Genomic DNA, 25,854 nt, shown 5'->3' with positions numbered 1-25,854 from the left:
AGGTTAAGCAGTGCTAATTTGACTCTTCTGTGACACCATGCCGGGTGGAAAATGTGTTTTGCTCCGACATTGGTACATCACTGATTACCAAGGCACTTGCACACAGTGAGGGAGCTCATCAGTGCTTAGTGACCTTATCAATATTCATTCGCTGGTGATGTTTGGCCTTTGGGAGTTTCCTTGGTTTTTTATCCTTGTCCAGTACCAATGGTGACTACAGACACGACCCAAACTGTCATGATTGGTAGCATTAATTACATTTATGTTCATTCAATAAGAACAGTCAATTGAACACTAATGGCAGAAAGTTTTGCTTTTTAGTGTAAAATAACTTACTTTGACCTCCTTGAACTCCTTGATGGTTCTTGGAGGCTATCATACGCATGTGTGCTCATAAACATCTGTAGTCTCTCAAGTGATGACCAATATGCAATTATTATTATTATGCAATTTATAGTAGGTGGCTCAGGGTTAAAGTGCGTTGCACATCTGCCACACAGTTTCTGAGGTTGGGGTATAACAAACAAGCAATGTTTGCTGACGCAAAAAACACATTTCAATGGGGCCATCTGCCGGCCTAACAAGGGATCTTCCTTCTTTTTGTCCTCGCACTTCATTTCCCATGAGCCTCTTCCACCTCTGCGCATGTGTCTGACGTATATCCTACGCGACGCTGGTGGTGAAGGAAAACATGGTGACGTAAAACCTACGCGACGGCGGCGAATGGGAACGTCGTTGAACCTTAATTGTCCCCACAGTAGCGCGTAGTCTCGTTGCGTTATCAATCCATTTGAAATGTTATTAAGCCTTTTTGAAAGTGACTTCGTCAGTTATATATGTACGGCTCCCTTATCGGTAACAAGCTTGTATTGTCGATAAGGAGATCGTTCGATGTATTGACAAAATGACTCTACCGGTTTTGCACAACACAGGCGTGCTCTACAGAAGGATTTTGTCACAATTCCCTCAGGATATCAGTTTAGCTTTCGCCTATGGATCGGGAGTTTTTAAACAACAAGGAACCAGCCAAGGTCAAATGGAGGTAACAAGTGACAAGTTGTAAACAGAGTAGGGTGGACAATAAACTGTTAAAATTCACGAATAATGGCGATTACTTAAGAGCAAAGCATGTTATTTGTAAAGCTGTATTGGTCTGGTGCAGTAGGAAAAAAACGATAATAAATGGAAGCAAAGGAGGAATAAATGCATGAATAAAACAAGTCTGAGGCAAGGAGAGTAGTAAGCAGGCTAGGAAGGAAACCTGCCAATAAAAGTGAGGGGAAGGAAGGCAGGAAAGTGGTCAGCCAGGAAGGAAATACTGAGCGCAAAAACTCAGGAAGAAAAAGTGGAAGGAATGGAGGAATTGGGAAATTAAAGATGCAAAAAGCACAATGAAGTATGGATGCCTGGAAGAGACAGGTGCCAGGAAAAAATCATAAAAATGAGACCCTTTTCATCCGCTTATATACCTACCTACATTTATTATTATTATTTAGTATTTTTGAGTATTATGAAATTATAATCGTGTGCACTTTCTCTGTTTATTTTCAGAAAAACATGCTGGACTTTGTGATTGCGGTGGATGATCCAGTCACTTGGCACACCATGAATTTGTTGCAGAACCGTAAACATTACTCCATCCTTAAACTACTGGGGCCCGCAACAATCAGCTCCATACAGAGTGACTATGGGGCAGCTATGTACTACAACACGCTGGTGCCCGTCGACGGGAGGGTAAAAAAAAAAACCAAAAAAACACAATCTCAGTTTATTATTTCGAGTAAATAAGAGCATACATGTGTGTTTCTTCCTCCTAGATTATTAAATATGGTGTGATAAGTACTGAGTGTCTAATTGATGACCTCGTGCACTGGAAGACCCTATATGCTGCAGGACGGCTTCACAAACCGGTCAGTAATTTAATTATCACTTAATCTTACTTAGCCTTTATGTACTGAACATTTCAGGGGACAGTCACTTTTATTAGGAAGAGAAGTGTTTGGACGAACTAGTCGTAGAAGAATAAATGTAGTGGAAAATGTTGAAGTTGTAATCTGACAAAACGGCCAATTGTCCTCTGCAGGTGAAATTGCTGGTGCAGGGAGACAATGGGAAGCTGCGTGCCGCTTTAGTGGCCAACCTCAAGAGTGCTGTAACAGCCTCATTCCTTATGCTACCAGAGAGTTTCAGCGAGGAGGAGCTTTTCCTCCAGATAGCTGGCCTTTCATATGCCGGTACGTGTTTATGTGTTTGTTACGGACTGCACACTAAGCGATATGGTCCAACACCACTAAACTGGACAATTGCGAACAAACAACATGAGAAGTCAAAGGTGTTTTCATCTGGATTCGTAAACAACATTTTGAGATGCCACATATTCTGTAAAGTATTTTTTTTTTTTTCTCCAAATATGATTAAGTATTGCAAAACACTATATGTATGCAATACACACTCTGCGTCGCTAGTTGCGATCCATCAAGGAAAATAATTGGTTTGGTCCTCTCAAGGTGATTTCAGGATGGTGATAGGAGAGGATAAATCCAAGGTGGCCAATATCGTGAACGACAACATGGAGCACTTCCGCATTCTCTATAGCAACATCTTACGGGACTGCCCCCAAGTGGTCTACAAACCCCAACAAGGAAAGTTGGAGGTATGCCCATACTCATATTCTTTCCCTACACTAAGAAGACAACATTTTTCATATGAAATTGCAGTTCACCTAAAGTCACTGAATTTCACACAGGTCGATAAAAGCCCAGATGGCCAGTTTGTCCAGTTGATGGCGTTGCCTCGCACACTGCAGCAGAGGATCACCAGGCTGGTGGACCCTCCCGGGAAGAACAGGGACGTAGAGGAGATCCTCCTGCAGATGGCTCAGGACCCTGACTGTGGAGCAGTTGTGCAGCAAGGTAATGAGCAATTTTCAGCCAAGAAAATTTGGGTTTCATGCCAACAGTGTGGTTGGTCTTATTTGAGACTTTTGAAGACTTTATTTTTACTCGGGAGATGTTCACCTCTTCATATCCAGACTGCCAATGAATGGCGCTGCATGAAGCCACGGCTAGCTAATTTAATGATATACTGTTTGTTTGTTTATATATGTTCTTCAGGTATCTCCTCGATTGTGAAATCCTCCAGTATAGCACAAAGTATCAAAGGCATAGCGACAGCTGGTAAGGATCTCTTTCTTGTGATTTGCTTGACAAATGTAGTTGATTTTATGTTTTAAAACTAATTGTCTTTGGTCTGTCTCTTTCTTACAGGCATGTGGAAGACTGTGTCCTACAGCACTAAGAAACTACTAAAGATGTGGAAGGGCTGGAGGAGAAAACCGTCTGTTTCTCAGACCTCCTGATCCACTTTTGCCCATGTACTCTGCCATCATTTGTGTGTATATTTGTGCATCTTGTAATTGCACATCTACTGCAGTAGGTGACAGTGATGCTCTCTTTTTATTTATTTTTATTAAATGTCAGGCAAATTGATGCACTTCAAATCTTTTCTGTAACAAATTAAAAAATAATGGTTACTTTTTCTCTGTAGTAAGTTGATTAATATATTGTTTCTTTTAAGCTAGTAAGGACACAATCAATGTTATGCAAAGGTTTAATTATAACAAGTTCAGAGGCAAATAATCCCATTTATCTCACGGTGGAGAGTTGGGAGGTTGAAATGTTTTCTTCTTCCAAGGCGGGTGTACTAATAGAAAACAATTGAGAAGCACTGTCTTAAACCGATTTCAACATTGAGATTACTTTTAATAAAAACTACACTTAATGTTGCCTCCCTCAGATAAAACCATATTGCACTCAACTGTCAAAACGTTTGAGCAAACACTGTTACACTTTTGTTCAAAAGTCAATATTTAATGTGACATGCCATACTTTTGCAGAAACGTTAACGTTGACTGAGGCATTCCACACTGCTGAGAAGTCTCTGAACCTCAAAGCATTCCTTACGAAAAAAAAAACCCATGGAGGATGACCTCAAAAAAACATGTTTTGCATTAACTGCCCATCGAATTAAGTATAGAATATTAGTATTACAAAATTAGTATTTATAAAATTTCAACTTCCGGATTGTCGGGAATGCGTCATAAAAGTATCTGCGGTGACGCCTTGAGAGGATGTGACGTACATCATTAGCATAATTTATACTGATATCATGCCCTCTTGGCTCCGCCAATCAGCGTGCGTTACTTTCACCACCTGCTAGCAACTGAATTCCATCATTCCTGGCATTCCTGCCTCCTCCTTCCTCCTCCTTCTTTCCCTCGTTTACAACCAAGTCGGTCCCGACAGCTCAGTTACTATACTATTGTCCTCCCTCCCACGGAGCCGTTTAGCTGCGGATTAAGCTTTGTATCTCTGTGGAATATACACTTTAGTCCGTCACCGTTTGTTTCCCTATGCTTGGACGTTGTACTACTGGAAGATACCAAAGTGGCGCTTAAAGGAGGTACGTGCTTATCAACGTAAACATGGCAAAGTGTCCCGAGGCGGCTTTAGATTGATACATTTTAAAATGTTGAATACATTTAATCATATTTTCCACATGGAAATACCAATTATAGAAGATACGGTGATAATTTAACCGCCGATTGTGGGGAGTAACGTTTAATTTTGCGATAGGAAGTGGTACTGGCCAAAAAATATAGCTACATTGCGTATGTAACGAACGTCTTATTTTCTGTCATCATGACAATTACCGAGTGGCTGCGTCTTATGTAAATGGAAACCGTGGGACAGGAATCCAAGTGTGCTGCGTAGAAATGTGGACGCACTTGTATTGTCGCTTTCATTGTCAGCGTGCTAGTGTAAATAAAGTTAGAAATAAACCTAGTTTATTTTTCCTTGTGAGAAATAATGAGCAGGGAGGCATTTTGGCATCTGAGGAATGCAATCCAAATTGTCTTTTTTTTTTTAAATCCACAAATACTTTGCATACCATTGCTGGACAAACGGCTCCAAGTTGGAGGACTAAACGCTCGAATAAGTTATTAGTACTAACATAACTTAACTAACATAAATAACAACTTAAAAACAAGTCGAAATTTATTAAATTCGAAATGCATTTCAATAGGCAGGTATTGACATACAAAACAAGTGCTGTATTATCACCAAAACAATGTTAAATTTGGACACAGTCTGAGTAGAGTACATTTAACAATAAATTTATTATTCTATCTTCAATTTATTATACTCTCAGAAGTGTTCCTAATGCTTACAGGAAGACCGGAGCTGAGATTCCATCCATACTACCTCAGAACTGTGAGGCAGATGTATTAACCACTAGCCCCACCATGCTGCCCACAATAAACTTTTTTTGTTGTTGCATATACCTCAATGACAGCGTCAATCAAAATTGAACAAGATTATCTTTAACTGTCTTGTTTATTTTAGAACAGTCTGTACGTTCCCAACCCCAGAACCAAACACTAGCGATAATGACTAAACCAACATTTAAGCATACACACACACACACACACACACACACACACACACACACACACACACACACACACACACACACACACACACACACACACACACACACACACACACACACACACACACACACACACACACAAAGTACCCCTCATAAATTAGTGGAATTGTGTGTATAGTTGTGGCCTGCTGAGACCCACAAATACACATTTGAATATTTTGTGTGTTGGTGTATTTAAATCTAATTCTCTATCCCACAGGCTACCCAGCATGGAGACGCCACTGGACGTTCTGTCAAGAGCAGCGTCATATGTTCATGCTAATGAAGAAGAGCGTACGTCTTTTGGGGGGGGGGTGTATTCTTGATTGTATACCTATTTCTAAAATCTCATGATTTGATTTTAAACTCACTTGAAAAGGAAACAAAGAAGCATGTCACTCCTTCCCCAAATCAAATCTCAGTTGTAGAATCAAGACTGACCTATTTATCTAAGGGAAGAGGATTTAATAAATCTGAACAAAGATTATTTACATATTTATACATGATATGAAGTGAACAAAGATTTTTTTTTAACCGATTAGTTCAACGTGAATGATATTCCGTGACTCACCTGATGATGCTAACCTGCCTCTTTTGGCACACTCATTGGCAACTCCATCAACATAAATGCATGTTATGAAACACAACATAATAGACTATCATTTATGACATCATAGAAGAGAAAGCCCTTTGCCAAAAATATATGTTCCCGCACCCATAGGAAAGAGTGTAACGTTCCGCTCGGCTCAATCCTCCACGCTGCTTTGTGACATAACACAATAGTTGTCTTTATGCATTTGAAAATGAGACATAACCGCTTTCAACTGCCACCAATGCTACCGTTCAACAAGCTTGCCAACAGTAGTAGAGTCGAGTTACTTCCGGTGACTTTTCTCCACATCCGTCTTTCCTAAATGTCTTATCCTTTCCATTCGTGGGAGGTTTTCTTTTTTTTCTATGTAGAATTCCTTCCGAGATTAGGAGGAAATGGCCAAAATCCTTCTCAGCAGGCCTCTCTGCTGCGGGCTAGACCCGTGTGCGAACAGAAGTCAACCATTTAAATTCAGAGAATAGTGCTTATTTAGAACTGGATCAGCTTTTATTAGCACTGCCGTGGGCAAATTACAGTTATGCAGCAGCAAAATAGACAGTAGTTGATGAATAAACAGTGTTTGTCAACAGTAACAAGCTTAGTCAGCAGTTTTGTACGGAGAAAATTAATACAAGTGGGAGAGAATAAAATTAAACACTAGCAATGCTACACATACTCGCATAAAATGATGTTGCATACTCATTCAAAACAACGCGGATTAGAACTCAAGAACACATTTTAAAAAAAATTTAAGGCATGTGAAATCTTCTGTGACTAATCCATGAATCTCCATGCTAAAAATTCAGGCAGAGGATGCACAATTTGGCCCTTGTTTTGTCCAAGCAACTTGGAATGTAGAGCAAAAAAATGCTCACTTGTGTATTGGCAGCCTGGGAATGTACAGACGCAGCTTCTCTCGCGTGTCAGCAGCTGGTATCCCATCATGCATTGTCCCGCATCAACTGAAAGCCAGCTCCTTGCTGCCCCCCCTGCTGTGTTTTTGTTTTGTCACGTTTAGTTGCGCGCTACCTTTTTTGTCTCACGACAATGCACGCACAATAGTGCAGGAGGGAATTTGGCGAGTGAGTCATCCCATCCTGCTCGGCGACTCAGACAAGCCGCCGGCCGGCCCAGATCGACAGGCCTCGACCTATTTGCTCTCACCTGTGACGAACGTTCCTAACTCTGTTTTGGGCGTGCGCCACAGGGAGAGGCCCAAACCTGTCAGCGCCCCCGGCAATTACTATGCTGTATCATATAATATAACATGTCAAATGTTGCTTCAAGCTTGATTTCTGTACAAGTGCCCACTTTAGCTTGGGCCTATTTTTGACTCCCTGTTTCAATGTACATTAGAAGTGAAGTGAGTGTGAAGTATAAAATAGCTGTCAGACAAGTCAACAATGTGAGGTCTTTAAACTTGCCGCCTCTTGTTAATGCTCAGATATTACCTCTGGAAGCAGAAAACCAAACCGGCAGGACAACTCGGTCCTTCTTCCCATAAAAGAATATAAGCACAGTTGAATATTTCTTCTTTTATGGATACTGACTTCTTGTCCCTTGAGCCATTTCATACTGACTAGCCTGGACAAGAGTTGAGCAGTTGGAGATCTTTGGTCACATATTTCGTTTTTGTACCCGTTTTCCTTCTATCGGGACAAAGAAAGCCAAAGATGAGGCAAAATGCACTTGTGGAGTGAATTTTTGTAGAAAGTCATGGAGGGACAGCAGTTGACTTTTTAGTGACAATTTCCAACTTTAGAGACATTTTTTAGATTAATTGAGGCATGTTGATACATGCAGTTTAATTACTCATTTTTTGTTTGTAACTATTAACACATAAGGTTAGAGAAAAAATGTTAACACAATTCCGTCTTGTGGTTTTTGAGAGAGAGAAATAAAACCGTGTCTCATTCCCTCCTTTATTTACACGGGTTGTTCAAACATGAGCAGATTTGGCGAGCTCTCGCTTGTGCGATGGTAGATTTGCTGGGAACGGTCTGTTAGCTTAAACTGTCTTTTAATCACCAGCTAAGAATGACTTGCAAACACCTGTGAAGTAATATTTCAAACATTATAAAAGGCTGTCAGCCGAAACTCGTTGGAGATTGCCAGAAGGATAACGCAGAGTGAAATTTGAGAAGCAGCACCATGGCACTTTGTCTAAACTTCGCCAGGAAAGGTTGTTTGACTGAAGATGTATGTGTGTGTATGGAGGGGGTTAAGTTAAGGATGGGCTGGGTGTGTTTTTGGAATACCCTCCGGCCAGTTGATTCAACTGGCGTAACATGACTCGGGCAGGTTGCATATGGAAAGTGAGCAGCAAATATCTGCTGCTCATCTATCCTGTCTCCCTGATGAAGGCATTTGTGGTTGTTTCAAAATGTCATTGGGCCTTTTCTTGATGTGACAAGTGTTTTGTGGAGTCTTTTCTTTTTTTAAAATTGACAAATGACAATACATTTAGTTCCAATAACACGTGGTCAACTTTAAATCATCGGCTTTAACCAATGTTGTTATTTATCGTTGGATTTCCTCCGATGCCAGGCGGCAAACTACCTACGGGCAACATTTTATTACACTTTCAAGATGTCATTGTTGTTTCAGCAATCACCTTTTTGGTCATCCGCAGTAGATGCATAAATCTACTATCAGCACCGCTTTTATCAGAAGAATAAACCGTCCTGCGTTGATAACTAGGTCACCGGTGGTTTACAAAGTCATAGTCATTGCACTTAAACATTAACTTTGTGTTACATCTTTGATCTTTTTCTTTTGTTGAATTCAGCAGCATAGTCTTGCCATGTGAGCCGTCTGTACTGCTGATTGAATTTTATTTATATGGCAATTCATTTAAGGATTTAAAGGTGTTGTTGTTTCCTCTATCGTTACGTCCTGCACCCCCAAAACCAAGTGAGTTGAACCAGAGAGACGCGAGAACTGCTTAAAAAGTAAACGTTGGCCTCCTTTAATTTGAATGAGTAAGCAATCAATGATTAAACCGCTCGAGAAAGGCAATGACGTAGTCAAGTCACTAACGGCTACAACCCAAGAAAGAAAAGCACAGAGAAGCTCCATATTAGAAACATTTATTATAGCAAGAAAAAAAAAAAAAAAAAAAACACAAATGTTTTTCACCGTTTGCTCCTTAGTAGACGGGTCATCTTAACAGGTCAGAGGGCACAAAGGGTTTGGGTTGTGGGACTCACATTTAGTCCCTTATTGTCTTATATTCACTCCCATCCTCACTGACCCTTTCCATGTGTCATTGTTTCTTTTTCATGGTCGAGTAGGCGGCTGTGGAGTCACAAAGGCGGCGTGTCAGAGGGTCACCGTCACATTTGAATTGTGTGCTGTAGCTAAAAGGTTTTTAAAATTGACAATTTGATCCAAACAGAAATTTGGAGGCGCCTGGGCAAGGCCTTCATTCTTTCTCTGTAAATGCCAAGCTGGGTAGTCTCGTACCAACTGGGCAATCTTGGAACTTTCGCTCAGACTGTGCTGACCACACATATTTGACATTCTTCTCTTTTTGATCGCCCTCTCCATAGTCACTCGGAATGAAATGAAACTCCACTTCCATGCTTGTCACAGAGCAGAACTGGAAAGCGTTTATAGAAGTTTAGTAGGAGTGTTTCAAACGTCTGTCGTCTACTTAAACAAATTAACACCACACCTTAAATAAATAACTGCTTGTTCCAGATAGGAAAAGAAAAAAAATTCCCGTGAATTATTCAGTCAACATTCACAGTTCAGGAGTTGTGAATTTGCATATTTTTTTATTATTATTATTATACTTATGACAGTACAGCATCTGTTGTCATTGTTTTGGTGTAGCAACTTGATATTTCCTCTGCTCACCTTTACCACTCCTGCCAACAGTGCGCCGACGATGCGTGTCGGTGTCCCGTTGCAGCCGTGTCCCCTTGCATCCGTATTGATGACAGTCTTACTCCTTAGTTGAAACAAAAAAAAAAAAAGGCAATCGGGCTGATTCAACATGCTGTCAAATTACCACGCCATGCCGTGTAATGAAACATTTTACACGTTCAAACTTTCTTCCATGCTGTCACCTTGATAGCAAATGGCGACAGCACAACTCCTCGTGATGTCACTAAGTAAACAAAATCACTGCTCACTGAATAAAAGCTGAATACTTTCCGGATGCACTGTATGTTTATATTCACAATAGTTCAACATTAATCTGTTAAAAGTAAACTTGCATTTCTTTAATTCTTATATTTTGTGTGTGCACTAATCTACTTTCCTACCCCCTGGCCCATTTCCCCAAAACATACTTTCTTCATAATTGTCTGACTAAACTGGAAAAACGGCACGGGTGTTCTCTTAGTGTTCGATTCAACCTGCCGCAGCACGTTAATAAAGCGTGAGGACGACTCACCGGTGAGTCTCTTTGCTGGGCTGATATCCAGACGCGCCCACTACTTGGACAGAGAGAGGGATGCCTGGGCCTGAGTCACAACATGCAGGCCCGTCACCACCTTGTCCTGACAGAGAAGAAAGCGGCAGCTTGTACGCCCACTTCAAACGTGGCGCAATTTGGGAAAGTGTCCCTGAAAAATCATAACACAATTGGGGAGTTTTGTGTGACATCACATGCAATATCATGTTATTGACATAACTCTTCTCTTGTATGACCGTTTCAATTCATTTGGCACATTTCCCCATCGGAGGAATTGTCTCTAAATGAGAACAACTTGGGAGTCAAGCAGCATCACGGAACGCAGTAGTTTGCAGCTGTAAAGCAATGAAAGCAGCTCTCTGTTCTAACCAAGGCAAATGAGAGTGTGTGAAAGTGGACACAATGGGGCTCCAACAAGTTAATGCTAATGTTGAGCTCTGGATAGGGAAAGGCAACGAGAGGGGGAGCAGAGAGAGGGTTGAGGCATGTTTGTGTGTGTGTACAAGAACAAAGAGGGAAGTGTTAAATGGTGTGTTTATGAGCGAGGTTATAGGTGAAATTATGGTTTGGTGTCAGTTTGCAGTACAGAGTTGGGAGCAGGATATTAAAGTTGTCATGGTGGACTGATGATGAGTTGAACCCGTTGGTATTAGGAGGCTTTCTATTTGGGCTGGGCGACTTTGAAATTATTCTTTTTTTTAACTCTCCACATAATTACGGTTTTCCATATTAAGCGATTAATGAAGGTTTCAGGGAACTTCCTGGTCTTTATTAATTTGCAAAACCGCACGGAAAAGTTTGGTTTTTATATGTGTGTTCTCTTCAATCGATTTGATCTTTCTTTTTTTTTTTTTTTAATGAACTCGTGGCTTTTGCTTCATTTGCCCTAATAAATTAGCACTTTTTCTTCTGGGCCCTAGAGGGCAGCAGACATACATGTTTAAACTAAAGGCTGTTTTGCTTTGTTTATCCGCATTCAACTTCCTAAGGCCTTGCCATATTGCACATTTAACATCTAATAGTAACTTCATAAATTATTGAAGGGTTGTTACAATAATAAAACGTATATTATGTCATATGGTTGTGTGCTATCAACTATTGTATCTTTCTTAAGTCTTTTCGATCATAAGCGCAGATTTTTTTATTGTTCTATTTGCCATATGTGTCCCACTTACTTTCTCATTATTTGATGTGATTATTGCTCCTGTACTTTTCCCCACTCCTCTTCCAACATTTACTCCTGTGGTTTGAGGAGCTCACTCTCACCCTCCAGCCCCCCCGAGTTGGGATATGTTTGGAGAGGCTGATCTGGTGCATAAAACATCCCTGAGATGTGAGGCCCTCCAGGGATTTACCAAGCATGCCCAGTGCCTCTGAATGGTAGAACAGGAAACCCATAGACCCTGTAACCGTCACATTAACCACTGGACTCACAGTTCTGAGTTTCAGGATTTGAATATGGCCCTGGGGGCAAGTTGCATAGAAAATGGATGGGTGGTTATTAAAAATGCAGGGGACCTGGTAGTTAACACGTCTGCCTTACAATTCTGGCCTTCCTGTGTGAGGTTCTCATGCACTCCCAGTGCGCAGACTTCCTCCGCAGCCCAAGAAAATACTTTTTTTTATACATGTCAAAAATATAATTTCCCCTTCATATACTATACCTCGACAGTAGTTGTTTTGGTGTTCAGCGCCACCTGTTGTCCAAAGAGAGAACGCAGCTTGTCGTGCGCTTCCGCACTGGCGTGACGTCATAGACCGAGGCTCCATCCACTTTAGTGTGCGAGAGCTGGCCAGCATTGGAGTCATACTCGACATAGCCTGCGTGTCAGTGCAGTCTACTTACAGCTGGCTGTGAGCAGAACTGACGCTACTTTGCTCTTATTATTGCATACGTTTGCTAAGTCTTTCTCCAAACTCACCTCCAAGTAGTCGTCTATCACGGTGATTTTTGTTTTCTACGGAGACTAAAGTGGGAGGCTGGGCCTTTTAACTTAGGTGTCTGTCGCCTGAAAAAAAGAAAAAAAGAAAGAACCAGCAACTTGACTTATTTTTGTTGTCGGTAAGGGTGAGAAAAAAGGGCGATAAATGCTACTGACGAAAATGGATCTGTTGAATTTCCAGTACCTGGACAAGATGAACAACAACATTGGCATACTCTGCTACGAAGGTAAACTTGGAAGGCGGGTGGGGGATTTTGTCGATGGTTTTCTGCTTGTTTTTACAACTTGCAAAGTGGTCTTTTCAGTTGTTTTACACTCACGCTGTTGTCGATGATTTTGCATTTGCAACAAGTTCAATGTAGTCGATGACTGCTTTTCGCAGTAGTATCAAAAGATATTTGTTTATTAACTGCGGTTTTGGCATTCCCATCGAACTATCCTAACGTTGTGAAATTCGCGCAAGTTTCATCGTGCATAGCGCCATCCATCACCATCGGCTACGCAGCTAACGTTAGCTGCTCGTGTCATTTTTGCAAATTGGCGAAAGTCTCCGCGCTCCTGCTTAGACACAGATGGAAAAACATCCATTATTTGTGTTAAATAATTCTTGGACTAATTAAGTGAAACAAGATTGCCTCCCACTACTTTAAATAATAGTTGATTGACACACAGACCAACACAAAATATATTGTGAATGAACTGTTTCATTGTGTATAAAACATTGCAATTATCAGTTATTACAATAATCTGTATGTGTATAAATCGAAATGTAGCTTTGACAAGCTGTTTGGCTTTGTTTATTTGACTAGTTGATGATTGTAGATCTTATTAGACAAAGAATTCAAGTTTATCGCAGCCTTCCAGAAGTTACTAGATTTACCTTTTGTGCAGATCCCCCAAAAATCCTTTAATCTTTAGCCATTTTTCTCAGACTGACACTGTACTACAAACACACAGTTCAGTTATCAGTTTAACATCATAAATAAACCATTATTTATGACTTCATCTCTACTTGGCTGGTGGCAGTCTACCTATTTATATGTCAGGCAGCTTTTCAGGTTGTGTTTTGGTGCATTTCCAAGAACAGGAAAATGTCTGGCTGCTCAGTACTAGATCAATTTGTCATTTTTACCAAGCACACAAAACACAACTAGCGTAATGACTAGCTTCTCTTTTGTCATGCCCATCAAATAAAGATTAGTTTTAAATTGAGCTCCATGACTCAGTGGTTACCTTCTCTTTATACTTGTATGGCCATTAAGAAGAAAAAACAACTCAGAAGTCAACCAGCATCACAAAACAGTTGCGCTGTTCTATGAAATAGCAGTAGCTTTCAATCTTGTCGTAGTTTATTCTTCTGCCCCGCGATGAGTAAAAAGGATGAAAGTGCCACTGTCCCGGGATTGAATCCAAACAGAAGGTTTCACTGTGATGTCTCGCCTCTCGGGTTTCACGCCATCTATCCAATTACACCACTGAAGAGAGGAGGAGACTCTTTGGTATTTTATTTATTTTTTTCTAATATGTACCTATCCTCTGGGTGTTTTGGTGTCAAATTAGTCGATTCATTTTGCTTTGGTTGCTTTTAGCTGACTTAGCAGAACATGCACCTCGTGATAAGAAATACAAAAAGATCCAAAGAAAGAGTGAAAGAAAAGCCATGCGTGCCTAGACATGCTCACTACTTTGTGGAGGGAAGTTGTGATGTTGTCCTTCTGCTGTAGCGTTGCCATAAGCTTTAATAATATCTTGCTCATATGTAGATTGTCCTTTTGACTGGACAGTATATTTGGAAAAATAAACAAAAATATTGTGCATGATTGAAATGTGCGTGGTTTGACACGCTCTTATGAGACTTGAGCAGAGGATGTGAAACCTCCACTTGCCCTCGGTTTAGCAAGCATCAAAGGATAAACTTTTTTTTTTTGGAGACACTTACTCAGAGAGAACCGACTCGGAAGATCAGACCAAGGAGTCAATTTTTAAAAAGTGAAGTAGAGTCAAGGTCGCACTGCATTATTTATTTAACCTTTACATACCCACGCAACACATTCTCATTTATAATGCCGACCTAGCAATTATCAAGTGACCCCAGCTCGCGCATGTGTATCCGCAACGCTATTATGTACGCCGAAAACAATAAGCAAAGCACAGGCATCCTGCAACCATGTACAATGAATGAAGAATGGGACATGTTTTAGCACAATAGTTGAGAAAAAAGGAGTTGCGAAAGAGAACAATAACTTAAAATGTGCTGTATGACAATGATGAAGTAGCTCCCGTTTTATTTTGGTTTTATTGCTTTTTATAACACTTCTAGTGGATTTTCCTCACTTTGTTGCTCTCACTCCTTTCCCGGCCGGGATCCATTCCAACCAATGTTGGACTTTCCAAAGAACATCCGTCAAGTCTTTATTATTGATTCGTGTTAGATTTCCTTTGGAGTGATGAGTGAGATAAAAGCATCGCCCTAGGACTTAAGCTCACAAGCAGGGAGATAACAAGGCAAGCTTGGACTCATCTTGGAGTGTCTTGAGGGGGGAGAGAAGGAAAAAAGAGAGCGAGTTCACCTCCGTTGGTAATCTAATCTCATCCAGATTTTAAGATGTTTGAAGTTCCGTCAAGAGAAATAGACTTTGATCACGCGAGCCCAATCGAATGAGAGAGGAGTTTGACTTCCACTCACAAGCCTTTCTCATCATCTCACCATCTTTTTGATGTTCTTAATTAGAAGTAGAAAGACGACATGTGCACCAAAGTCAGTCGTGTCACACATATGGTCACATTTACAAATTTGCGTCTATTGTCATCTGTGCATCTCTAACAGCCATAAAGATGTTTAATTGTTACTTATGCCCATTACAAAACATTCAAAAGAAAGTTCAAATGTGCAAGTCCATACAGTAGCACAGTTAGTTCATTCTATATCATATAAAGTGTGATGATAGACTCAAAGAGTCAACAAAATCATTGAACAGATTGTGTTCTACTTTTGAGGTTCCACTCTAGTGTCTTTAATTAATTTGGATCAGAAACACGAGCCTATCCAAACATTGTGCCCATCCCTTGCCAATATCCTGCATCCTGATTGGACGGTGTGCTGTCGCAAGTCTCTTCTTCCTTTTTATTGCCTGGTCAAATATAATGATGTCATCCCTGTTGCCATGGCGCACAGTGGGCCGAGCAGGAGCATGCCACTGGGAGTTTGGGAGGCCAGGCTCGTGGGCCCACTTTCCATTTTTTTGCGGCATGCTTACTGCTTAGAAGAATCATTTCTTATTTTTAGTTGGCTAAAGTTGACGTCGATCAAAGGCAACCAGTTGTTTTGAGCGTCATAATGGAAACTTGACGCACATGTATTTTCCTTCCAATGATTCAAGTTGATTAATTTAGCAAAAGTGAGCAGCCATTTTGAGCTCACTTAATTAAACAACAAGAGTCCAGTTGTCTCAATACAACATTTTTATCTTCCCCTGATCTGGAGAACAGAGAGATGTAAAAAAAGTTCTTTTTTTTTTGAGAGAGAGAACATTTCTATTTGTTATTGATATTTTGACAGTAAGTACATGAAAAAATGACTTATGCTCTTTGCCTGATGATTTATGACTTTTCACTGAAAAAGAACATTTCAAACAAGTTTCCACAGTATTTATGTCAGTATAAAAAGAGCATTGACCACAAAATGTCACAAGTCACTGGAGCTATTATGCATTTCTGACATAGAGAGCTATAAAAAGCCTGCATTTTCCAAACTTTTCTATGTCCCTGTCTTATATCAATCGCAGTGACGTGGAATGAGTGTACAAAGAGGACGTAGCAGTTTTCCACCTTCAATGCACGGACGAGCTCCGCGTGACAGAGGCTGCAGTTTGATATTGTAACGCTTTGGGAGTTTGGTGTTAGCAACAAACTTTTTGTTTGTCTCCGTTTTGGGAGTAGTTATGGAGAGTTTTGAGCTGAAGCTGTCTTTTTCTTCGACTCGTATGTTTTGTTTGGGAAAATTCAGGCAGATGCATGAATCCAAAGCAGTGGAAAGTCCCCGAGCTGAGACGAAGCCAGTGGTACTTTTCCCTCATTCTCGTCTTTCTTTGCTCCCACTCACTGGCTACTCAGGAGGCCTTGTGGACCGGGGACGAGACTGTGGGGCGGTGGACTCGGTCAGTCAGAGAAATGCACACAAACAGCCGCAAGCAGAACCCGTCCGCAGGTTTCCGAAACAGTCCACCGCTAATTCTGGAAGCGCAAACCGAGTCAACACAACTGTTGCCTAAACACTCAGCGAACTCTAAATGGCACAAAGTTGTTTGGGACTTGAAACTTTCCTTTAAGCTTCTTTTTCTGTCTTCCTCTTCTTAGGAGAAGCAGCCTTGCGAGGAGACCCCCGACTGCAGTCCCTCTCCCTGTCCTCGTCTTCCTCCTCTTCCTCCTCCTCCTCATCCTCCTCTTCGTCATCCATCTCCAGCCACAGGACGGGCCCGCCACCCATCAGCCCCACCAAGAGGAAGCTGAGCGGGGAGCAGGGGGACAGCGACATGGACGACAACGAGCACGTGGCCAAGATGAGCCGTCTGTTCGCCGCACAGTTGTGAGTACAGTGGATCTGCCAGATCAACTCTACTCGTGTATTTTAAGAGGCTGATCTATGTAATCTTAAAAAAACAAAAACAATTTGTCATAATTTATTACCCACTCGTGCCATGTCAACTTGCTTTTACTTCGAACTATGAAATCCTAAAAAGTCCCCACCACTTACATGGCCCACTTTGCCCACATTCCGTCTCGAGGGGGGCAGAGGATCCAGCACTCTGGAGTCAGTCATGGGACCGCCGCCATCGTTATTTATTGCGGCGATGCGGATGGCCCAAACTCTGCTGCGTTTCATGCTTGCTGCTTAGTAAACAAACAGCTTGCGGAGGGGATCTGCGCCGCAAATGGCCGTCCTTGTCAGATGCCGCCGGTCTGTTTCTGCTCGGAAAACCCTACGGATGTGGAAATGTGGAAAAGCTGCTCACAATCCTCCCTCCATATTACTGTAGGGAGATTTGTTTCACATAAGACATAAATAATTGCATGCAGATTGAGTTACACATCGGGTCGAGCCACTGTGCTACACGTAGGGGGGCATGGGAAAAAAGGCCTTTTCTTCTCTGGTCTTGTGACTGCGCTCACATAACAAAGGATTAGCTTGTCCAACTTGACATTTGTGCACAGTCATCGTGTTTTCCCGCTCATCGTTGTGTCTGGAATTTACATTCTACTTTTTACAGCCATAACTAAGCAGTCGTGTCTACTTTTTTTTTTTTTTAAACTGTCAGGAGCGTACGGTTGACTTAACAAATACAACAAGGCCTGTTGTCCTATCAGCTTTCAAGTTGTCAGAAACAGTTTTTGAAGCCCCCTATGCACTCGGTGGCGTGGCCGAACATGACTGAAGTGTGTCATCACGCACACACGTGAAAAAAAAAAAAAATATTGTGACGCTTTGCTGCACACAGAGATTTAGCACCGGACATCTACAACGCACTGCAACAGAAAATCTGCAACCATGTTCTGGACAAGTCTTTACTTCATCATCATATAAAATCAGTAAATAATACTGAAGTACTAACAAGCATCTTATTTGTTGTCTCTACCTTTTAAAAAGTGGTCTACCGCACCTACAGACGGTATTAGTTGCCCCATCGGTGCAGACGGACACCTGACACCTCCGCTCAGGGGCGGCGCCTCAGAAGGTCGCCTCTCCTTTTGTCGTCCAATCGCAACAAGGCCGTCAGTGTCACGGGGCTGTCAGACTTTGGTGGGAGAACAAAGCAAAAGTGTCTCAACAAACTCCAGCTGCTGTTCGACGCACATGCAGTACTCGGAAGCCAGAGAAAGGCTACGTTGTTGTGTGTTGTTCACTTTTGCCAACATTGACTTTTTAACCATGTCAATTCTTTGGCTTGGCACCAGGCGGGCGTAACTGAAGCAAATCTCTTGTGCCCCCCTTTTTTTTTTCTTTTTTTTTTTAATTATTATTTTTAAATACTGATTTCTAAGTATCCGCGTGTAGTGGCTGAGGTAGGTAGGTGGAGTCTGGAACAAAGAAGCCTTATCCTATTCACTGGAGCCTGCGGGCTGGAAGCTTGCTGCTGCCTGCCCTCCTAGCTTCCACTCAGCACTTGTAAACCTTTCGGTGCACTGTAAAAGTCCCTTTTTCTACTCCTTCTCATCTGCTTTCAAATAAGAGTCAGACACCCCCAAATGTTTCTCCTTGTCATATGTTGCAGGAAATGTTTCTAGTTGTTGGTCATGCGCTGACCGGAGCTTCACACGCCTGAAATTAGGTTTCTTTGTAGTCGCACTTTACTTGGAACTTCTTCTTCACTTGTACTCTTCAGAGCTTTCTCCAGGGGCCAAATGAGGAGGAAGCTGAAAATGAAAGAGCGGAAGCAAGTACCGTAATTTTCGGACTATAAGTCGCACCGGAGTATAAGTCGCACCAGCCATAAAATGCCCAAAAAAGTGAAAAAAAAACATATATATGTATATAAGTCGCTCCTGAGTATAAGTCGCCCCCCCCACCCAAACTATGAAAAAAACCGCGACTTATAGTCCGAAAATTACGGTATATGTGTGAGAACATCTGATCAAAGCTAGTCAAAAAACATGTGGGTTCCTTTTTTTGTATTCAGTGTGCATTCATGCAACCACATCTTTTTTTTTTCTTTTTTTTTTTTTTGAGTGCTTGTTGGGGTTCCCGTATCCGATCCGTCCAGGCTTTACAAAGGATTTTCTGCACTCCACTCTCGCTCCCAACCTGGAGTAACTTGGCTGGCAAGCACATGTTTGAGTCCTATCCTGAAAATGTGCAGCTGCAGCTTGAGTGGTGTCAGAAATAATATTAAAGGCTGGCTGGACTAATTCAATATTTAGTTTTTTCTCACCTGTATTCTACATATAAACTTGTTGTTGCCAGAGTGCAAGGGAAACTAAAATAATACTGTCATTATAAATCTTTTTTTTTTTTTTTTTTTTTTTTAACATCCGCCTAAAGCCTGAAAAGTAAACTGTATTTGGGTGTAAAAAAAATATATGTATTCTAGATCCTGCAGTGTGGCTCACTTTCTATATATATTTGTATATTTCCATTCTGTGGCTTCGCACAGAGCTCGCTCAGGCCTGGTTGTAACCTGCGGTTGCGCCTTCATCCGCCCCCTCCTTCAGCTTTTTTTTTTTCTTTTCTTTTTTGTCTTTTTCTCTACGCGCTGATTCTTCCCAGATGTTTCCTGTGTGTGTCATTCCCTCTTTGCCTGTCTCCATGGATCTCTCTGAGGATATCAACATCTGCCCAGTTTCAAGATTTATAGGGAGGGTTTTCCTGGAGAACTGTTTGTTTTCCCTCCGCCCCCTGCAAGTTTTAGTTTCAAACTCAAACAAGTGAACCAAAAATACAGGAGAAAAATCACCTAAATTCTATTAAATCTATTATATGGCTTCAAGTAGCACAACACCTGACCGGAACTGAAATTTGGAGACAATAAGGTCCGTAATGTTTCTGCCTGGCGTCCGACAAGACAGTCAGTCCTGTAATCTCTGGTCTTGATAGTCCCAACCACGCTTGATGGCGTTGGGATCAAGTTTTTCCACACCAAAGTCATCCAAGCATGCCTTTTATGGACCTCGCTTTGTGCACAACCAAGCATAGAATTGTCCAAAAGTCTTGGTAAAATGAAGGATTAATTTTCAAGGAGAACAAATCCCTGTGTATGATTGAATACGTTTTAGCGTTCCTCTAGCAACTGTACCACAAACTCAGAATCTGATCCAGTTGGACGAGAATATGCAGCAATTTACATCAAGGTCGAGATAGTAAGCCAATAATTGATTCTTAAAAATAATTCGGTCAGGTTAGAAATCATTAGAGTGCTGCTGGTCTTAAAATACGGCCACACAGATTAGCCAAATGAAATAATTACCAACACGAATAATCCCTGGGTTTATTTCTTGTCATTTGTTGCGTCATACTTTAATATCTTGGCCTTGCTTAAGACACAAGTCAGTCACAGCACGATCACAGTTCCCGCGTTGACGTCGTGAAGACAGGCCTCACTTAAAAGCCTGCACTTAATGACAGATGGGCTACAGTAGTCATATGGAAGCGTATCATTCATGCACTTTTGGTGGAGGGTTGGAATCTGGATTTAGAACGGAGGGATCCTTCTGTGAGCGCAGGCCACAGCCGCCACCGCTAATACCCGGCTACACATAAGCCCGGGCCTCGTAAAATACATTCAAGACGACGTCTGCTCGCGTCACGTGATGCGCTTGAATGCCAGTCACATGGTTCTCATTTTCACAAGTCCACCCGAATTAAAATCGAAAATGTGTGCGATTCACCGCACATGCTCAATAAAAATATGACAACAAAAGAAGGCTTCGTCAGGCAAGTTTGATTGTGTAGTCCCACCAGCTGGCAGGAGTAGCAAGCAGGTGGGTTTTCGCTTGCCCGATGGCACACAATCAAGTCCGGTGTGTGTTGGGCCAAAGCGTAGGCTCGGGGCCGGTGGAGGATTTGACTGCTCCGCCATTGATTGGTTCCGTTCTCTGGCTGCTGCAACCCGGCCGGCCCCTCTGGCTTGGCGGTATGACTGCGTCTGTGTTTTGGCAGTGGCTGAAGTTGGGAAGAAACCCAACACTCAGGTGGTGGGGGCGGTGGGGACTGGGTGGGCGGCCTCCCTAGTTTGCCGACCACCAGTGTAAAAAACCAAAAACATCTCCTCCTGCTCAACACTTGCTTCACTCAAATCACGACCATGATCCAAATGTCCACACAATATCCAGATTGAAGGTGAATGATAGCATTCACATGCAACTTCTAAGCTTTTTATGATGGATCTTCAGAGCAAGAAAATGGCAACCCGATGTCACGCTTTTGTGAGTGTGTGGGTCGGCGCTTTATAGGAACGCTGCCAAATCTCTCAGGAAGTTTGCAGCAGACGGTGAAAGAACAAGGGAGACAAAGCAAAGGGGGGGGGTGGAAAGAGCCTCTTTGCTCATGTAAGCTTTGGGCACAAACGAAGGAAACAAGTCTTTCTTGTTGTTCAGGACTGGACCATTCACCCAGAGCCGTCTTTCCAACCTCCCCCACATCTCCTTAGCTATTCCTCTGTCCCCAGTCTGTATTGTGGGGGGTCAATTTATTTGTGGTTTAGATGCTGTTGTAGAGTCCAGATGCTTGAGCCAGCAATCAGGTTGCTTGGTCACATGCTTACATCTAAACCTTTTTTTTTTTTGAATGCATTTTCACCATTGTGCCTATGACATAATGACTGTGGAAATGCCTGCGTCTTCCAAATGATGAAGCATTTTATTTTTTTCCCTCCATGTTCTATTTTGTATTCGGCTGTATTCATGCGAGTGTGGCGGGGGAGAAAAAGAGATGGGTAAAAGCGAGTACAATGACTCCTGATCCCTTTGCCGGGCCTCAAATTGTAGGAGGGAAGTGGAGCTGCAGGAAGGGTGTAATACACAACCGAACAAACACACACACCAACACACAGACTGAAGCAGACTGCATTTGACTGGCTCAACAACATAATTGCTACCTGCTCAAGTGCGAGCAAGCGCGTGCAATATGAAGCATGACCACTCGATTGCACATCAAACTGGGCGTACATTTGCGGCAACCTCTGCGTTTTGGGAAAAGTGTCACGTAAAAATGATGACAAAATAATCCCCGTTCAGATGGAACTGCTTCAACCGCAGAAAACACGAGCATCTTTTACAACAGTCCAAATGAGTTAGACACCACCCAAAAAAAAATAATTCAAATTGTGATCATGATGGATTTTGTCTGTTTTTATCCCAGGAAACCTCACGGAGACTATCGTAGCTCCTCCAAGGACCAGAGTCGCAGTCCCATGGAGCGTGTAGTGGTGCCTGGGGCTCTCGGCATCCACGCCAACCACCTGTACGGCCACGCCCACCTTCAGCACCATCACCACCACCTCGCCAGTTTAGCCGCCATGGACCAGCCGCTGGCGCTCACCAAAAGCAGCGGCATGGCGGAACGAAGCAGCGTGGCAACTCATGTCGCCTTGCCGCACGCCGTCACGGAACGCCAGCAGGTGATGATTCATGCTCCGGACTTGAAGCCTAGATGTTTGTGTCTGTTATCATGACGGGGAAAAAAAACTAACGTATGTCCGTCTCTTTCCAGAATCGTCCATCGGTGATCACATGCGCCCCTGCTAACAACCGCAACTGTAACCTGTCACACTGCCCGCTTTCACACAACGGCTGCTCAAGCCTCACTAACAGCTATAGGAGGGGACACGGTGAGTGCTCACACGCACAAAGATTTGCATTGCGTGACTGCTCCAGTGCAAATAGAAACAATGTGTTCTCAGGGTTAGCCGTTGGTGTGAGACGCGCTGAAACTCGCAAGCAGCAAATGAAATTAGCCGCAGTAAAAAGCCATAAAATATTTTTTTTAACGGAATGCAAATGCGTATTGTCATCATTCAATTTCTTCTTGGATCTTTTTCCAAAACAAAAAGCCACGCCTAAGCCTTCAATGTTCAGTTATATTTAGCTTTGTGATGAGTAACTTCACCCACAATGGCTGCCTAGTTTTGGAATAGGTGTCGTAAAAAAATGGTTGAACTGGGGTTTGGAGACCTAAGGTGACATCGGGTATGACGACAGTCTTATTTTTATCTGCTTTAGTGCTTTTAAAAAAAAAAAAAAAAACATCTTTTGGAGGGCGAAAATTAGGTTGAAGTGAATAGAATCCCATTTATTTGTTCCAAGGCTTACATGTAGTTTCCGTGTGCACCTTCCATGCAGCCAACACGGCGTGCGACCCCGTCATCGAGGAGCACTTCCGTCGCAGCCTGGGCAAAAACTACAAGGAGCCCGAAGCAGCGGCGGCTGCAGCGGCCGCCACGGCGACAGCCACTAACTCGGTGTCCATCACGGGCTCGGTGGACGACCACTTTGCCAAGGCGCTGGGCGAGACCTGGCTGCAGATCAAGAACAAGAGCGCGCCGTCGTCATCCACCAGCAGCCCCAACTCCTCACCCGACAGCCGCATGATCAACCACAACCACTCCCCTTCTCTGGTCTCCTGAAGAGGACGAGCAGGGATTTTGCAGAGGCAGCGGTTCCCGACGGCGGCCTCCTTGAGGGAGCGCCCGGCCTGCTGGTTTGCTTAACACAAATCACCCCCGCTGAGGATCAAGTGAGCAATAAGGAACTGATGAGGAACTTGAGCGTGGCATCCTCGTGAGCCTTTTGTAGTTATTTGTACATAAAGAAACAGTTTTCTTTGTAGAGCTTTTTTTATTTTGTTGTTTGTTTAACTGTAGTTTGGCTATTCTGCATCTGAAAGACACAAAAGCGAGTAACAAAAAGGCACCTGACCGTGCCACCAAAGAAACCTTGAGCCTCTTTCACACTGCGCGTCAAAGCTTCGCTGACCGGACTGAGAGGTCATAGATGACTTGATTAATTAATGGAGACGATGAAAAGCTGGGCCACAGGTGTGACCTGTGTGACCTTTGACACACTTTGGGTTGGGCACTGGGCCAGGATTAGCCTTTCAAGCCTGGTGTACTGTTTCAGGTTAAGGTGAGGGTAGGATTTAAGTTGGAACCATTTAAAAAAAAAAAAAAAATGTTATGCCGATTCTGATTTTTGTCATAGAATTTCGATAACTGATCACTTGGCCAACTTACTTTAGGGTTGCAAACTGGGGTTTCACTACAGGAATTGGGTTTCAACTTTTTGTTTTCAAGTCTGCAAAGCTGCCTGATGTAAAAAGCAGTGTGAAAGGGCCCAGTGGTTCTCTTACACCATTGGCTTACCCCATTGGCAACAGACGCGCTAATGCTAACAGTTGACGTCTCCTCAAAAAGTTACTTGCCCTGCTTCACTCAAGCTCGCTAAGGTTTGAAGGGTAAACCAATGCTTTTTACCCATGCATGTGTTTTTGTTTTGAATAGCTGGTATCTATTAGTAAGCATTTCAACTACTTCTAATTAGCCTTCTTTTAAATTTTTATTTTTTCTCGTAACACGCGTTAGACAATATACACTCACTGCTGGATCAGTTGTACTCCATGTTGTTATATCGTTGACGTTACTATGTCGTGTGTGTGTGTTTTTTTTTTTTCTTCTTTTAATACAAACGTGTGCTAGCAAACATCTTTAGCTAGCGGACAGGCTCTGCTAAACATTTTGCTAACTGAACTGAGAAAAAAAAACAAAGGCGAGCGTTGATGTTGAGTCATCAGTGGTACCGCATGCTAGCTCCTTGTAGCACACTGTGCTCACCAACGTCCGCTGGCGTGTGTAAAGTGCCCGCCAAGCAGTACGGTTCAGCGTAGACCTATACGCAGTCTTGGAAAAATGGTGTCTCGAGTGACAGAAAACTACGTACTCTTATGATCTCATTTGCAGGCAAACAAATATATATGTCAACACGCATGTGTTTCCCCCAAATTGTGGATTTCCCGCTTAGTGGAAACGCTTCCAACAAAAAGTGTCTGCAACACATTCCATTCTTATTTGAGCTCAAGAGGACTACAACTAAGATGGCCCCTTATACGAAAGTGCCGTTCGCAGGAGCTGAGCTTCTGTTTGCGCAAGAATCGTAAAGTCACCCGCTTGCTAAGTTTTTGTCATTTCACTACCATGCTTTAGTTTGAAGGCTGCCTGTCTGCAACACACACACACACACACACACTGTAGGAAAATGACTTTTCTTTTTTAATAGGTAACTATAAGACCATCATTACGCTGTGCGTAACGGATGTACAGAGAAAACAAATCGTAGGTATTTTTCAAGGAACAATTATTTGTTAATGATATGTAGCTATTTAATTGCTTCTTTCTGTCCTCATAATCATTTTTTTTCTTCATACTGAAAAAGTTGATCTTTTTTGTTGTCTTGTAAAAGGTTCAAGTGCAGGAACACAAAAAAAAGCCACTGGACATTGTCAGTGACAATCGCTACATCCACCAATTATTTAATTAAGGAAAAAAAATGCTCGACCCTTTTAAGTTTGGTGACTTTGCTACTAGTTGTCAGCTCCAACGCTGGTTGTTTCTTTACCCAAGTCTTCCAAAAATCAACATTTGTCAAACAAATGCAAGTGTTTCAGTCTTTAATCAACACGGGCGATGCGGTGACCAATCGCATACCTTGTGGTCCACTTTGTTTTTTCTTTGTTTCTTATTTTTACAAATAGCATGTATTTAGTGCTAGGATCTCTCAACTGTTAAAAAGAATGCACACAAAGTGTTTGTGGCTGTGTCTCCTACTGAAAAGGTTTTGGCAGGCCACCTTTTTTTGTACGTAAAGTAGCCTTGATGAACAATAAAGTGCTTTCAAATCACCACTTGACTGTGCACTGCTTTGTG

At 42.3% G+C, this 25,854-nt stretch overlaps 2 protein-coding genes and 1 long non-coding RNA gene across 4 annotated transcripts; 2 read left to right on the top strand and 1 right to left on the bottom strand.

Annotated features, from left to right (window-relative positions):
• Positions 1–687: 687 nt before the first annotated feature.
• Positions 688–3,549, top strand: tamm41 (TAM41 mitochondrial translocator assembly and maintenance homolog). The gene is made up of 8 exons (XM_037252384.1): positions 688–1,042; positions 1,552–1,734; positions 1,818–1,910; positions 2,084–2,234; positions 2,508–2,653; positions 2,747–2,912; positions 3,114–3,176; positions 3,267–3,549. Exons 1-8 carry the CDS (start codon positions 905–907, stop codon positions 3,356–3,358), a joined length of 1,032 nt encoding a protein of 343 aa, XP_037108279.1. The 5' UTR covers positions 688–904; the 3' UTR covers positions 3,359–3,549.
• A 683-nt stretch (positions 3,550–4,232) lies between these two features.
• Positions 4,233–25,832, top strand: vgll4b (vestigial-like family member 4b). Of its 2 annotated transcripts, XM_037250781.1 has the most exons (6): positions 4,233–4,461; positions 5,711–5,784; positions 16,805–17,033; positions 22,299–22,557; positions 22,650–22,767; positions 23,279–25,829. In XM_037250781.1, the coding sequence occupies exons 2-6, from the start codon at positions 5,721–5,723 to the stop codon at positions 23,560–23,562; spliced, it is 954 nt and encodes a 317-aa protein (XP_037106676.1). In that variant the 5' UTR covers positions 4,233–4,461; positions 5,711–5,720; the 3' UTR covers positions 23,563–25,829. The 2 variants fall into 2 exon arrangements, with proteins under 2 accessions (XP_037106676.1, XP_037106675.1); XM_037250780.1 differs by lacking the exons at positions 4,233–4,461; positions 5,711–5,784 and adding an exon at positions 12,290–12,675 and having other exon boundaries at positions 23,279–25,832.
• LOC119122503 lies at positions 15,252–18,644 on the bottom strand. Its single transcript, XR_005097900.1, has 2 exons — positions 18,082–18,644; positions 15,252–17,427 (listed from the first exon to the last, which is right to left on the bottom strand). It is a non-coding gene; the product is annotated as an uncharacterized LOC119122503 (long non-coding RNA).
• Positions 25,833–25,854: the final 22 nt, after the last annotated feature.

The sequence above is a fragment of the Syngnathus acus genome, chromosome 5 (genome assembly GCF_901709675.1).
Source record: "Syngnathus acus chromosome 5, fSynAcu1.2, whole genome shotgun sequence".
Taxonomy (NCBI): Eukaryota; Metazoa; Chordata; class Actinopteri; order Syngnathiformes; family Syngnathidae; genus Syngnathus; species Syngnathus acus.
The sequence above is the reverse complement of the archived record's forward strand: the minus strand, read 5'-3'. Positions and strand labels throughout refer to the sequence as shown.